Source organism: Tiliqua scincoides, chromosome 5 (genome assembly GCF_035046505.1).
Source record: "Tiliqua scincoides isolate rTilSci1 chromosome 5, rTilSci1.hap2, whole genome shotgun sequence".
Lineage (NCBI taxonomy): Eukaryota > Metazoa > Chordata > Lepidosauria > Squamata > Scincidae > Tiliqua > Tiliqua scincoides.
The window spans coordinates 122,790,369-122,806,676 of record NC_089825.1 but is presented as its reverse complement, the minus strand read 5'-3'; the positions used below and the strand labels follow the sequence as shown (position 1 = coordinate 122,806,676).

The 16,308-nt window shown below is 48.5% G+C and overlaps 1 protein-coding gene across 1 annotated transcript; it reads right to left on the bottom strand.

The window, feature by feature from the left end:
- Positions 1–2,773: 2,773 nt before the first annotated feature.
- TLCD3B (TLC domain containing 3B) lies at positions 2,774–8,376 on the bottom strand. Its single transcript, XM_066629054.1, has 5 exons — positions 8,252–8,376; positions 6,949–7,032; positions 4,342–4,573; positions 4,105–4,200; positions 2,774–3,335 (listed from the first exon to the last, which is right to left on the bottom strand). The coding sequence occupies exons 1-5, from the start codon at positions 8,374–8,376 to the stop codon at positions 3,024–3,026; spliced, it is 849 nt and encodes a 282-aa protein (XP_066485151.1). The 3' UTR covers positions 2,774–3,023.
- Positions 8,377–16,308: the final 7,932 nt, after the last annotated feature.

Sequence of the window (16,308 nt, the reverse complement as noted above, 5' to 3'; positions counted from 1 at the left end):
TTTGGAAATGGACACACAAAGCCATTTGAGTCCAGTTTAAATATCATACTGTAGAAAAGCACCACTGTTGGAAGGGATAATGTTACCATTAGGAACTCTCCTTGAACCAGAGTGTTTCTGCATTCTCAGGGGTGATTACTCTGCTGAAGTTCAATCCTAGTAGACCTCTAGGATTAATTTCTTCACATTCATCCTGCAATGTGATCTGCATACATTTCTCCTCCTTGATCGTAAACCCAAGTGGAGCACACTGGGACAAGAATGCAACTCTCTCTGTGCATATGTTCTATATATGCCTACATCAGGACTTTTATAAAGCATCTGCATCGTATGGAAGGAAGAGGTGTACAGTGTGATCCAATGCATGATTACTTAGAAGTAAGCCCCAATGAGACTTACTCCCATAGGCATAGTTATTGCTAGTGAAATCCAAGGATGCAAATATGCTTAGGAAATAGCATTGATGTGAAAACATCTTCAGAGGAAGTGTGATGTTCCCCTTGAGCACAGCTATAGCTCTCAAAAAACTCATTGATGGGGGCATTTTTGGCTTCTTGCACCCACAGTACCAGCTGAATGAAAAATGCCATCAAGACAGCACCCTCTACTAGACCAGCCACTCTGGTTTGATTACCCTGACTCAGACAGAGAGAAGATCCTTGCCATTTACAAGCTTATTGGAGAAAAACCAGAATTTATTGCTCCAAGTGAGACTCCCTTCAAATCCATAACTTGCAATCTCTCTACCATCTCAGGTTTTGTTTTTTTTTTGGAGGGGGGAGGTGTTTCATAATAGAGAACTTGCTTTGCATGCAAAAGTCTTGGGTTCAAACCCTGAAGAGCTGCCCAAGTTAGTTTGGACAATATTGAGCTAGATCAGCGTTTCTCAACCTGTGGGTCGGGACCCACTAAGTGGGTCATGAGCCAATTTCAGGTGGGTCCCCATTCATTTCAATATTTTATTTTTAATAGACTTGATGCTACCATGGTATGTGACTGCATTTGGGCAAATGCTACAGACCTGTACCTTGAACAAGCTACTGTGTATATTCTTTCATCAATGATAGTAAATGGGACTTACTCCTGGGTAACTGTGGGTAGGATTGCAGCTTAGGATTGTTAAAAATTTTCCTGCTTGATGATGTCACTTCCAGTTATGACATCACTTCTGGTGGGTCCTGACAGGTTCTCATCCTAAAAAGTGGGTCCTGGTGTATGAGAACCACTGAGTTAGATGAACCAAAGTATCTTCATACATTCAACTTGCCCTGTCCAACAAGGTTTTCTGCCCTGCCTCCACTGCAGTCTGATTCAGAACTGTGGGCTCCCTCAGCCTGTCCTAGCCTTCTTGTGATGAATGATCTCCCATTGAAAAACTCTCCCCCTTGCGTTTCCTTCCCCTGCAGGCACCTTCCCCAACCTGCTGCGCTATATCCTGGTGGGATCTGTGGTCCTCATCCTGCTGTTCTTCCTCTACCAGATCATCTCCAAAGTGTATGTGTTGCACTAGCTCATATGGTGGTTGTACTCTGTTGCGAGTATTGTCCCATCGTGACTTTTACCTTTTGGGGATGATTATTCCCTCCTTTCCCCATTGGTTTTCATTCTTCTTCTTGGATTTCTTTCAGGGTCTTCAAGGCTTCCTCTACTACATAAGTCATTATGAGGTGAGACACTGCTATGTAGCCAAAAGCCACCCCTTTTCCACTTTCCAGAATCGCTCCAGTGCAATAAAAAAATAATAAAAAGCTCATGCTTATGATAACTGTGATGAACAATGGAAACTTTTTTTGGGGGGGGAGTCGAGAATGAGATGTGTAGTTATGGACAGCTAAGGAATTTATCAGTAAGGTAGACCTATATTCTGAATTTGTATGTAGGGGAGGGTGATAAAAAACTCACATGGGCCTCCTCTGGCATTAGATAAAGGCTCCTTTAATACTTTGCAGACCTCAGGTTATAAATATACCCCCACCCTCCCCCTATTTACAGCTGGATCCCTTTCCCATGGAGTGGGGATTTCTAAAAGGGAGGAGTGAGGGGGGTTGTGCGCTGAAAAGAGGAGGTGGCGGCAAGGGGCCAGGTGCTCCCCTACATGGGTTATTGCTAGTTGGGGGGCATACAGTGGTTAGGAGGCCCCCTTCTAGTCATCATTCCATAGCAAAGAGATGGATTTTATCCCATATGAATTAGGGGTGTTCTTGGTGGGTGGCACCCCAATAATACTGAAGATTGCTTCCTATTTAGCAGCATCCCAAAATTTTGATTGCGAGTCCTATGAAAACTTCTAATTCTGAGGACAGAATCTTAATCACAGTGCAAGGGGATCCCATACTGTTTCCCTAGCACCTCTGAGCTCCTGTGACTCTACACATAATAGGAGAGAGAGAGAACTTTGTCTTCCCTCCCCTGACCCCAAAAGGAGTATCTTCCTTGGTGTCCATGCAATCATATCTCCCTAATCAAAAAGCAGGGGTTGTCTTCCTGCCTACTATATGTTCAGATAAGGTGTTTCCTGCACAGTGTTGCAAGAAAATGGGAATATCTCACATACAGTTTTTTTTTGGTTTTGGCATACCAGAATCCCTGACACACCTTTTGTCTTGCAGCCCCCCCATAAACTTCAACCATACCCTCTTCTAGATTTTTGGCCCTCCTAAACTCTGCTGGCCCAAAGATGTCCTTACAACAGACCCCCCATCTATTATCCTTTGGCTTGGGACCCTAACCTCACCCCTCACCCCACCCCCTGAGAAGTTTCAAAATACTGCACTGGTTGTAAAATGTAAAAGGTTGCCTTTGGCAAAGGAATCCCAGACCAAACCAAGGGATTTCTCTCTGTCTTGTGTGCCCTGCCACATCTTCACTACAGACTCCCTTTCTAACCCCTCTCAAATCTCAAATTTTGGCCTAGGAGCCCACTCCCCCAATTATCCAGTCCCTCCCACACCCCAATAAATAAATAAATAAGTTAGAGGAAAACGTGGTCTGTCCATCTGTGACTGTGGGGCAAGGGGGAGGAATCAGTCCAGCGCCTGTGTCTCTGATCTGTGCCCATTTCGTAACACCTGGTCCTTAGTGGCCCGCTGAGTACGAAACACACGTAACGCTCCACGGCAGATGAGGCCGAACCAGTAAACTTGCGGTGCCATGAGGATGGCTGATCCCAGGTTGTATTCAGCAGGGATGGAGAAGGGCACCCGATAGAAGGGTAGCCCAGCATACTGCCCATAGACCCAGTACATGTATGGGAACAGCAGGATCCGGCAGCAGAAGAATGTCACCAGCATGAGCAACCCATTCACCTTATGAAGAAGGGTGTGTTGCTGCTTGTACTGGAGGGGGGAGACAGAGAGAGGGAAAGAAAAAGGAGGTTGATAGGGCAGTCAGGAAGTCTTTCCCAGTCATCATCCCCTTCCACCACCAAACCCAATTTCCTTCAATAGCCTTTGCTCCAGCTCACTGTTTGGGTGCAATCCTAACCCCTTATGTCAGTGCTTTCCAACACTGGCATAGTGGTACCGATCGATCGGACATGTGCTGCATCCTGCAGTTGGGTGTCACTCACAGGGGCCGCCTCAAAGTAAGGGAATGTTTGTTCCCTTATCTCAGAGCTTCATTGCCATTCATAAAGGGTTAGGATTGTGCCCTTTGTCACATTTAAATCCCACCTTCCTACCATCAAGGAAGGGGTATACGTGGGCTCCTAGAAGTGGGGATGTACGAAAATGAATGACAGCCAATGCTCACCAAAATGCATAGGTTCCTTCCAAAGGGCTGTAGAAATGAACTGAGAAAGACCCATGTAAATGCATTAAACTCCATGTGATTGGTTAAACCTTTGTTTTTAGGAACCATTGACTCAGGCTATGCCATGGGACCATCCCCTGGGATTCGAATCAATCCAGTGCCTGGTTTCAACTTGACTGTCCCACTAGATCTCTTGTTATGATTGTCAACACCATTTGTTACAATCTGGCCGTGCTTAAAATGGTGCATGAGAAATAAAGCCAATTAAAATAAGATGGTCTTCCCCTCCCCCCCAAGCCATGGAATCTAATCATTTGTTCTAATAATAATAATAATAATAATAATAATACTTACCAGGATGAGGACCTTGCCGAGGCAGACAAAAGGGGTGCTGAGTTCAGCCATCAACATACAGCCCAGGAAGAAATCGCCCTTGCCCTGGCGCCACAGCTGGAATAGGGAAATGTGGGGAAGGGTGTCTGTTCTGGGGAGCAGCTTCTCAACACAGAGCCCTCATTCCACCCCATGAGCTGGTATCTCACCTGCTCCCCAGGTCCCCTCCACCCACTTAAGTCCCTTTGCTCCACTCACCACAGACACAGGAAAGCAAACCAACACCATGAAGAGGTGATGGACCACCATGAGAAACTCCTTGTGCAAGTAGGTGCGGGTGACAGTGCTCAGTGTTCGAGCCCCTGCTGCCCCAGAGGTCACCTCGTGTCCCTTGACTCGGTACCTGTGCCAATGGCACATGAACATGGCGTAGATGTCGTAGATGAAGTAGGGAACTGCAAACTGGGTGTAGGCGGAGGTCAGCCAGTGCCTGCAGAGGTAGAAATGGAGCATCAGTGAGGACAGACAGAGGGGTAGCTGTGTGTTTTGAGGCCGTGAAACCAACACAAGGACTTGTAGCGTCTCATAAGCTCCCCCATGTACAGGGTTTAAAAACACTCCTTTCAGTAATTTTGTCTTCAAGGTGCCACTCACAATATGCACTGCAGGGAACTCAGTCATTCAGGAAAGCCCCACCCCCTTGGAACCAGCTCAAGGCCACAATCAATGAGTATTGATGACCTGCTGATGTGCTCCACTTGCAAGGTTAATGAGAACACAGCGTGTGCCTTAGTCATGGTCCCAAATGATGCTCACCATTCCATTCCATGTTTCCCAATCACACCCCATCATTCTGGTCCACAATCCCCTGCTGTTGCAGTGCTGGGCTCCCTCCAGTTCTACCCCTCGTCTCCAGCCCACTCCAACCATTGTGACACCAAGACATGGATGGTCGGTCTCCCCCTCACCTTGTCCTGCCACCGCCTTTCAATCCTGGGTTCTCCCCCCCCCCCACTGCTGCCATCACAGCCAGTGCTCCTTCAATCCCCTTACATTCAGGATGTTTGTGCTTATTGGTGGCTGCCAAGTATGCCTTTGACCTCATAACTATTTAAAAGCCTGTTAAGTCCTATAAAAGGCAATAGGATTAATGTAAATAAATTCAGGATATTGGACGTAATCCTGTTCCATCCCAGGTGAGAAGAGGTAAATTGTGAGACTTTTAAAAAGTACTTCTGATCAATTTATTAAAACTAGTAAGCTAAGAGGGTGGCAACTGGACTACTGTTTCTTTAAGCACTGGCTGTGACTTACTGCCACATCCGGACTGAGTTTCCTCACCCTCCTCCCTCATCGCTGCAGCCTGCCCAGGAATTTGTGCTGACAGCACTCTCTGCTACATGCAAGGTGATTAGGCCTCATGCCAGAGAAGCAGGCTGGCTGCTGCAGTGCTATGCGGGACGCAGGGCTTGGGGGACATCATGGGGTGCCCAGGTATGGGAGAGCAATGGGGCATTCAGCATTTAAGCACAATTTAGAGGAACTTATTGTACTGGGGGGAGGGTGGGGAGTGAGGATAGTTAGTGTATCGTTCCCATGCTGCATGACTAACAATGTTGATGGATGCCCCAGCACTGGGGTTAATTAAGGAGACACTTCAGCATAGTTGAAATATTGCCAGGAAAACCTCACTTCACTTCCCAGTACGGCTCTGAGATTCCCAGGGCTTGGAGCAAATGGAAACCATTGTAAAAGCTGACAAGAAGTGCTGAGCCCATTCCTGCAATCTGAGGAGAATCCAGGAGACCTGCCTCCAAATCCCCCCCCCAACTCTAGCCAATCGGAGCTCACTCCCAGAGATCTCAAAAATCCAGCCTCCTTCAGATTTAACCCACTAGAGCCCATTCCCCCTTCTAAGGAACCAGGGATTCTATCATCACAGGGTGCTCAACAAAGCTAATTATGGGTCCAAAGAACTCAAATCAGTGGTGGAAGCAGCTGTTGCATTGATTTAATCCCCTACTCTGCTCCATCCTGTGGAAGGGAATTAACACAGATGCCCCATCTAGCCTTTCGGGGGTGGGGGGGTGGGGGGGAAGGGACTAATCCCAACTAAACTCATTATCTGTGAAATGAAACAATCTCAGACAACAAAGCAAGGAGAGGACTCTGACCATACAGGACCCAGAAGCCAGGCTCCCAGCCACACCCCTGTCACCCACCCACTCCTCTGAGTCCTGCTGTGTTTATCGCCTAGCTTGTCCTGCAGAGCTGCCCTCTTGCCAAACAGGATTCTGCAGAGACAGAGGTCTGGCAACTCTCCCAGAATCCAACAGTTTTGGCAACTCTGGTCTCTGGACGCTTTCCAACACAGGCTCAGGGAACCCTCGGGTCAGTCCCCCACCTCCCACCCCACTGCCTGCATGGGGCAGTAGAGACATCTGGGTGGAAGGGGACTGTCCATGGTGCTGAAGAGACAGCTGCAAATGTTTCGCGTTTCGTCAGCACCATGGACAGCACCTGCTTGCAAACAGGCCAAGAAGCCTCAAAGGCCCTGTTCGCCTTTCCACAAGCCACTGCTGCCACAGTGCTCCTCACAGCACCTCCTGCTGGTGGGATGCACTCACGGCACCGTGGGTCCCAGTTCTCAGCATTGAACCACATGCTACTCTTTGCAGTGCATCTGCCTTTGACATGTCACTGTCATCCTGTTCTAAATTTGGTGCCCGTCCCGGTGCGGGTGTCAGGTTTCTCGATAGCGTGACCTTGCCAACATGCTGCCGGGTGGGATAAAGAAGGTGAGGTGGGGACAGAAGGCTCTGCACTGCAGTAGTACCCCGGGTGTGCCCAGAAATGCTGACTTACTGGTCGTTGATAATGTGCTTGCAGGACGAGGAGACGATGTAGCCGACTGTGGAAGCCATGATGGCTTGCACCGATGAGACGAGCCTGCCATAGGAAGTGTGGAAGAGCAGGAAATGGAAAGAGGTTTTACATAGCTGATTGGCCCTACTCTGTCCTCTTTGGCTGGGCCCACAGCCCACCTCCCATGCCAGTCCTGAGCTCTACATTCTAAACATGCAGAGCTCCAACCTGATCAAATGCTACTCAGTTCTGACCCAAGGCCTCCCCCAAGCCTGCCGACCACTCTCACTTTCCAATCCACACTCCCTTTATCATCCTGTAACAGCTGCTATCCACAAGGCATTTTAGTGGATCAGCCATGGCTGTGGAGAGGCCCAGCTGCTTCCTGACCCCAAAAGGCACCATTGTCATGTGATCACTGTCAACACAGAAGCTGCTTCTGGGTAAGAGTTCTAAGTGAGGGCAACAAGACATGCGGCCCTATCTGACCCCAGACCCCTGGAACCTTTCTACAGATGCCACATCTTCACACCCGTCTGCATTTCCTAGCAGGTGCCTTTGATCTCCTGGATGGAATTCTCCCAAGACCTGATCCCAAGGAAGTCCATCAGTGCAGTGCAGGACTGTTGGTATCCCATCAAGCAACCCAAAGATCTGGCCAAACCCAAGCCTTAACCCCACACTCAAGCGTACATTCTCTCTGGACCCTAAACACCCAACTATAAGGAGAGTTCTGTGGATTTCCACTACCACCTATTGTCCTTGTGGGTTAGTGACACCTCCTCATTCTATTCCAGCCCTAATCCAGCCTCAGTAAATAAGCCCCAGACTCTGCCGCCCCCAGGACCACAGCCCAGCTCTGTTCCATGCAACTCTCCCTAAGAATCCAGGGGTTTCCGTAGTGGCTGATACCCCTGAAAAGCCACTAGGGACACCCACTTTGCACCCTCCTGCACCCCACACCAATCCCAGCAGACCCAGGGGTCCTGGTGACGGGACTCCCCTAATTCTGGACCTGCTGAGAATCCTCACTCAAGAGTGTGCGTTGGCAGCCCATCCCCTTCACTGCACACAAACCACTCCCCTTTCAGCTCCCCTCCCCTTGTCCAAAGCCCTCAAAAACCCTGGTTTTGCCCCCTCCCTCAAGAAAGGGGGGAGAAAAGAAAAAGGGGGTCCCTGGAGTCCTCGCCCCCCACACCTGCGGCCTGTAGCCGGCCGGCCTATGGTGACAGGGGCCCCCCACTGCCGCTGCTGCTGCAGCAGCAGGACTCTTGCTGCATCCTTCCCCCCCACCCCTGGTTACCTGGCGGAGACGATGACCGCGTCGGCCTCCTCCCATCGCAGCCAGGGCAGCCACTTGAGGCCGTTCTTGGACAGCAAGAAGAGGCCGGGGAAGACAATACCCCCTGCTACCAAGGCGTGAACCATCTCGCTCCGGCGGCTGCAGGGTTGGGGGCGGGGGGTGGGCGGGAGGGGGCAGCACAGGCGGGGGGAGGGTCAGCGGGGCTGGGGTCCCTCCAAGCAGCCCTCTTGGGGAAGGCTCATGGCATCCAAGGGGGCGAGGGGGGATGGAGAGGGAAGGGGGGGTGGCGGCGTGCGGGTTGGTCCCGGGCAGAGCTGCTGTGACAGACAGAGGGAGAGACAGAGCCCGGGGAGGGAGGGAGGGAGGGAGGGAGGGGAGAGGGAGAGCAGCTGTCAGCAGCACAGTGCGGGAGACACTTAAAGAGACAGTGGCCTGTGGTGTGCAGCAGGGGGACTGGCTGGCTGGGAGGAGAAGCGGCAGCCTGGATCTGCGGGCTGGACCAGCAGTGGGGGCTGCTGGCCGGGCTGGGGGTCAGGGCGTGCGGAGCATCGTGGGGTGGGAAGGAGGGCAGAGCCCGCGAACTGGGATGGGGAGCTCTGCAGAAGAGAGGTAAGGCTGCAATGGGGGTCTGCGACTCAGAAGGGGTGGGATCCGGCCATTCATTCCCAATCCCATGGGAGGGAGTCCCGCCAGCGCAGCATTGCTCTCTTTTAAACGGGGAGAGGCAGCTAATAAGATTTGGGAGCGGGAGGGGGGAGCATCGCACCCCCCTCCCAAGGACCAGCTAATCAGGCGAGAGCAGGTTAACCCCTTGCATGCCAGATGCCGCCACCACCACCACTTCTTTGGCTTGGCAGGAAGTTCAGCTCACAGGATGATTTGGGCTAATCCCATAATCCCAGCCTGGTTTCCGAGGATCATCAGGTCAGTGCTGTGCCCAGAAGGGGGAAGAAGTGAAATGAAGGGGGGGGGCAGTTAACCCCTTCCCTTCCTTCCCAAGGCAGTAGGGCTAATCCTCCCACAAAAGCCCCAACCTGCTGAGAAGGTGACCCTGATGTGACCTATTTGATAGGGAAAGAGGGTGATAGGTGCATGTGGGGGTAACTGGAACAACAGTGACATCTTGCGGCCAAATGCTTGAACCGCAGCCACCGACTTCCCAAAGAACCCAGGAGACCTGGGGTGAACACATCTTCTCTTCTCCCCTCTCTCGGAACCCGGGCGTCACTCACCTGGCAGATACATAGACTGCATTGGGGAGTTCCATGTGCCCACACCGATGCGTGAAGAACAGCAACATCTTGAAGGACATGAAATAGCTGGCTAAACCCAAGATGAAGAGATTGGGAAACTTCAAAAAGGGGAGGGGGAGAAATTGAGAGATTAACGAGCTCTTCTTTTTTGCCTAGACACAATATCATCACCAGTTACTTCTAGTGGTCCCTCAAATAGGTGGACCATGTGAAATGCTACAGCAGAGGACAAACGTTGAGAAACACTGCCCTAGCACAAGATGTGGTGGTAACCTCTAGCTTAAATGGCTTGAAAAGAGAATGAGATACTGTATGTTCATGGAAGAGGGGTCTATCAACAGCTACTGACCATGGTGGTGGCTACATGGAACCCCCATGTTGAAAGGCAGAATGCTACTGAATGCAAGGAAGGGCTATTCCCTTCATGCCCTCTTTGCTGGCTTCTTGGTGGCATCTGTCTGGCTACCATGGGAAAAGGGTATGGAATTAGATGGGCCTTTGATCTGGTTCAGCAGGGCTTTTTCTGTGTTCTGATATAAGCTCCATGGGCAAAGGCAGAATATCAGATGCTGGGGAAAACAATAGAGGATCGCCATCATGATCAACTTTGATTGGATTTTTAAACTTCTTGCCAGTATGTTTTCTGTCCTATGCTTTCCAAGGTCCTGCTGGACAACAATGCTGTCTCTCTTGCTTCACAAACTTCCAGAGATTTAACCCTGCTAAGCTGCAGCAGCAAAAAATCAAGAGTTTTGTGGCACCTTAAACACAGGTATTGTAGTATAAGCTTCCATGGGCCACAGTTCCCTTCATACATTTGGTGAAGTGCACTGTAGTTCACAATAGGTTGTGTTACATTAAATTTGTTAGTCTGTAACGTACAACAAAAGGCTGAGCTGTTTTTGCTTCACAAAGAAAGACTCTCTCTGCTCCATTGGCACCAAAATAAAAATGAATTTGTACATATGACTCTTCAGCCAATCAACTCACCTGTTGTAGTGCCATCCTAGTAGACACAGCAAAGGTGATAAATGGCTGAATCTTTCTATGTATTCTCTATAGAGGGTGTTCCATGTTCAAGAGATCTTTCCCTAAGGGGCTAATTAAGATGTAATTGAAATGTCATCAACAGGGATTCCACTTTACTAATAGCTAAGTTATCATATCCCTACACAGTACACAATTAATTAACTCACCATGGGGACGAAAAGACTGACAGTCCCATTCTGTGCATATTTACACTAAATAAGTCCTACTCAGTCCATATGAGACAGCGCAATCCTGTGCATGTCTACTGAGAAGTAAGTTCCACTCAGTTTAAAGGGACTTATTCCCAGGTAAGCGCATTATATAACTGCAACAAGCCTTACTCTTGAATAAACATGCCTGGCATTGCAGCCTTAGCTAATAAAACAGCCATTTTCAACCACTGTGCCATGGCAGACTGGTATGCCATGAATGGTCTGTAGGGGTGCCATAAGAGTTTGGAGGAGGATAATATATTAGTAGGGTCATTGGGGGATGTGAGCCTCTAGCCAACAGTGTGGTGTGCCTTGTCATTTGTCAAAAAACGGATGGTGTGCCCTGAGAATTTTAGTATCTTGTAAGTGTGCCATGAGATGAAAAAGATTTAAAATCACTGTAATAAAGCTGTGCACTATTCATTCATTCATTTATTTATTTCCTATCTTTGCCTCAGAATACATATGTCCTGGCTAGAGGGTTGGCCTTTCTGACCTGGAAGGCCTGGATTTAAATCCCTCCTTGTCTGAGGCTGCAATCCTATCCACACTTACCTGGGAGTAAGCCCCATTGATTATATTGGGACTTACTTCTGAGTAGACATGTATAGGATTGGGCTGTCACTTGTCCTTGTCAGCATCTCTCAGCCTAACATAAGAACAGCCCCACTGGATCAGGCCATAGGCCCATCTAGTCCAGCTTCCTGCATCTCACAACAGCCCACCAAATGCCCCAGGGAGCACACCAGATAACAAGAGACTTCATCCTGGTATTCTCCCTTGCATCTGGCATTCTGACATAGCCCATTTCTAAAATCAGGAGGTCTTTTTTGAGATGCAACAACCAGAACTGGACACAATACTCCAGGTGTGGCCTTACCATTGATTTGTACAACAGACAGCTCAGAACCCATCAGCCTATATGTGCAGTTTTGATTTTTTGCCCCAATGTGCATGATCTTACACTTACTTACATTGAAACGCATCTGCCATATTGCTGCCCATTCTGCAGCCTGTAACCTATCTTACAGGGTTGTTGGGATGAAAAAAATAAGGTGAAGACAAGCTGTCTGTGACAGATCAGGAGAGAGATCTTGGGGTGGTGGTGGTGGACAGGTCGATGAAAGTGTCAACCCAATGTGCGGCGGCAGTAAAGAAGGCCAATTCTATGCTTGGGATCATTAGAAAAGGTATTGAAAACAAAACGGCTAATATTCTAATGCTGTTGTACAAATCAATGGTAAGGCCACACCTGGAGTATTGCGTCCAGTTCTGGTCACCACATCTCAAAAAGGACATAGTGGAAATGGAAAAGGTGCAAAAGAGAGTGACTAAGATGATTACTGGGCTGGGGCACCTTCCTTATGAGGAAAGGCTACGGCGTTTGGGCCTCTTCAGCCTAGAAAAGAGGCGCGTGAGGGGGGAACATGATTGAGACATACAAAATTATGCATGGGAAGGATAAAGTGAATAGAGAGATGCTCTTTACACTCTCACATAACACCAGAACCAGGGGGCATCCACTAAAATTGAGTGTTGGAAGGGTTAGGACAGACAAAAGAAAATATTTCTTTACTCAGCATATTGTCGGTCTGTGGAACTCCTTGCTGCAGGATGTGGTGATGGCATCTGGTCTGGTTGCCTTTAAAAGAGGATTGGACAAGTTTCTGGAGGAAAAATCCATTATGGGTTACAAGCCATGGTGTGTATGTGCAACCTCCTGATTTTAGAAATGGGCTATGTCAGAATGCCAGATGCAAAGGAGGGCACCAGGATGCAGGTCTCTTGTTATCTGGTGTGCTCCCTGAGGCATTTGGTAGGCTGTTGTGATACAGGAAGCTGGACTAGATGGGCCTATGGCCTGATCCAGTGGGGCTGTTCTTATGTTCTTATGCATGCCACTGTGGGCTCTTTGGAGGAATTCACATAATTTAGTATCTGTCTGTCTGTCTGTCGCCAATTTCAGGGACAAACTGCCATTTTCTACCAAGTTCGGAATAGGCTAAGGCAGTGGTTCTCAAACTTTTAGGGTTCGGACCCACATTTTATAATAAGAATCTGTCAGGACCCACCAGAAGTGATGTAATGACCGGAAGTGACATCATCAAGCAGAAAATTTTTAACAATCTTAGGCTGCAATCCTACCTACACTTACCCAGGACTAAGTCCCACTGACCCTCATGGTTAAAAGTACTGCATCTACATAGTAGCCTGTTAAAATTACAGATCTGTAACACTTCCCCAAATGCAGTCACATACCAGTCTAATGTATTGAAAATAAAATATTGAACTGAATGGGGACCCACCTGAAATTGGTTTGCGACCCACCTCGTGTTTCAGAAACACTTTGCTAAGGGCTAAGAAAATAAACACTCTTAGGCTGTAAGGTGCCATTTCCTGGAAGGAAGTCTTATTGATTATAATGGGGCTTACTTCTGAGTAGACATGCACAGGATCTGGACTGTGACTCACCAAGACCAAGAATATTAATACAAATAAAAAGAAACATTTTCTTCTGATAGATTCTTTGTGAGATTTGCATAGAGTTGGAGTTTTAATTAATGCATTAATTAATAATTAATATGAATTAATATATTTGCATCTCCTCCTAGTGCCACCTGCAACACAACTGAATGTTTGCTCTTCCGTTGTGCGGTTGCTATTAGTCAATTTAAATTGCTGCAGTAAATAGTAGCAGGCTAATAAGTCACGTGGCCAAGAATGAGCCTGTCCTTCGCCCCTCCCATTTGTCCAATTCTGCCTTCAGGGCAGAGCTTTGGCCCCGCCCCGCCGGCGCTCTTGTACCCCTTTGTCGCTGTAGCGAGAGTTTGTGGTTTCCATAGCGACTACAAAGCAGCCCGCAACAGAGCAGGGGGGAGGAGGGAGGAACAAACGTTCTGCGCATGTGCAAGGCTGCAGCTCTTCTTCATTCTAAAGGTGAGAGCGCGCGCTGCGCGTAATAGGGTTTGAAAGAATCATGTGCGCATGCGCCGCCGGGGGGGTGGGCATGTAATACAGGCCACCCTGAAAGTTAGTCATAGAGATAGAAAAATAGCTAGAGTGACAACCCACTTGTCTGGAGACAGCACTTATGAGTTTTTTCTTTGCACCAAATTGAGTTGCCCACAGAAAGCGAAGGAGCAGCGGCGTCGCTAGGGGGTGCGGGGGTGTGGGCCACACCGGGTAACGCGCACAAGGGGGGGTGATGCGCACTGGGGGGGTGACACGCTAAAATCGCGGTGGGTAGGAGTAAACCCATCATATTATATACAGTTGGATGCAGAATTTCGAGCAGAATGCAATGCAAAAAACCATGTTACGGCCAAAAAACTGGAGAACAAAAAATGCATGGATCCCTATGGAAAGTGAAAGTGAGCCGTATCGTGCGTTTACTTGTGAGTAGGTGAACTGAGCGGTCCGCTTGGAGGCAGGCTGTGCAGCATGGCCTTTCCCAGTTTGAAGAGACACTTGGCCAATAGACTGAGGCAAAGAGGCAAAGAAGGAAGGCCCATAGCCAGGGAGACAGACCAGGGACAGACTGCACTTGCTCCCAGTGTGGAAGGGATTGTCACTCCCGAATCGGCCTTTTCAGCCACACTAGACGCTGTTCCAGAACCACCATTCAGAGCGTGATATCATAGTCTTTCGAGACTGAAGGTTGCCAACTAACTAACTAGGTAAACTTGCCTTAGTTCGTCTGAAAGGGCAGACTGAGAGGAATCCAATGACACCAAAACAATCCTGATCCGATGAATGCAGCCCCCAAAAACACCTGAAAAGGAAGTCCCTCCCTCCAAGCAGATGAATGTATTGAGCCCTATGGAAAGAGAAACTAAGCCTCACAGTCACATTTACTAGTGAGTAAGCAAACGCGCCTTGACTGGTGGTGAGGCCAGGCAAAGGGGAATGTGAAGCCACCAGAATGGTCCTGATCTGATGGAACTGGAGCTCAACAAATACTCCAGAAGGCAGCCTCCCCCCCCCCCAAAAGGATCAAAACAGAGGCTTCAGCTGATAAGGTGAATTTTTTTGAGGCCTGCAAAGCCAGGTGGATCCTGACAGTGATCTGGTTGAAACAGAAGTTCTTAAATTGAACTGGGCACTGGGTAGGGCTGAAAACCTTACTGATTTTGGAGGGGGGGGGTGTTATTGCAGGTAGGCTACAGAGAAAATTCACTTGGTGGAACAGGGCTGGCTGGTGCTTATTTAATTATTTGTTTTACTTTAATTATTTAGACTTATTTATTTTAATTTGCCTGATGATGTCACTTCCACCATGACATCAGGTCTTGGACAGATTGTCATTCTAAAAAGTGGGTCCCAGTGCTAAAAGTTTGAGAACTGCTGCAATAAGGTATTAGTAAGTTGACACCTGGGGTGTGTGTGTGTGTGTGTGTGACACCACTAGTGACCAAAATCACTAAAATCACAGTTTGGAGGAATAATACCATCATATTATATAGCAATCAATGCGTAATTTCATGCAGAATGTGTTCTATCCAAAGGTACAGCCAAAAAACCAGTGGGGGCGGAGTGATGGTACATCACCATGCCCACCATCTGGGGCCCCACCCACTGCATGGGGGGGTGACGCATTGGCATCCCGCACCGGGTGACGTGACCCCTAGTGTGACCACTGCGAAGGAGACATGAGGATTTAAACATAGCTACGTCTGATTGGCAGCCCTGCCCGTGTCCCCATCCCAAATGGAACCAAGCAGCAAATACAAGAGCTGTCCAGTGGTTTTCAACCAGTGGTACAGGTACCACCGGTGGTACTTGAGGTGGTGTCCAGCGGTACATGTGGGCCCCCCAAACACCTGCCACCCGGCAGTGAGACCAGGAACGCAGCACAAAGCAGTGGGAGGCAGAGCTTCAATCATGCTTTTCACACACTCAGCAAAGCCCTCCCAGCCACACTGAGCCTCTTACTGGTGTATGTTGCATCGCATCTGGCCTCCCAACCTGGGCGTAAATGGTACTGATGTCATCACCAGTTTTTTTCTGGTGGTACTTCAAATAGGTGGACAGTGGTATGGCGGGGGATAAACATAGTCCTTTTGAGTCCAAGTCTTAGCGAAAGAAATTGGTGTTCTTTTTTTCCCTTTCTTAAACACTGAAAAACCGCTTTGCCAATCGCAGTATGGGTCATTATTGCCATATTTCAGGTTGCAGGGCTATGGCTGAAAGGGCTTGGTTTATGGTAGCCCCTCATGGGACCATTAATATTGCAGGCTAGAAGTGGGGCTGGGTTTGCCTAGCATTCCCACCCAAAATCCACATTCATACAAACCACATTTTCACATTGCAGTCAAGTCGATCTACCTGCTGAACATTTTCTCTTTGCATCTTTTGTGAGGTTGGGCCATTGACTGTATTTTTGCAACGCAAACCATTTTGTGAACCCCTCTTGGAAAAAGCAGCGTATAAGTAGCCTTGTAGTTATAGTAAAGCATACATTGTAACCTGTGAGTTGCATGCAGAAATTGTATGGTCTTCCATTACCTTGCACGTGTACATATTTTTTTTAATGCAGTATTTTAAAACTTTAAAAAAAGCATTT

Bases quoted from the DNA above. Each gene is read 5' to 3' on its own strand.
- TLCD3B (XM_066629054.1), bottom strand. From the start codon at position 8,376: ATGGTTCACGCCTTGGTAGCAGGGGGTATTGTCTTCCCCGGCCTCTTC. The intron at 7,033-8,251 runs GTAACCAGGGGT...TTCCTATGGCAG, and splicing joins GCGGTCATCGTCTCCGCCAG to GCTCGTCTCATCGGTGCAAG. The intron at 4,574-6,948 runs GTAAGTCAGCAT...CTACCTCTGCAG, and splicing joins AAGCACATTATCAACGACCA to GCACTGGCTGACCTCCGCCT.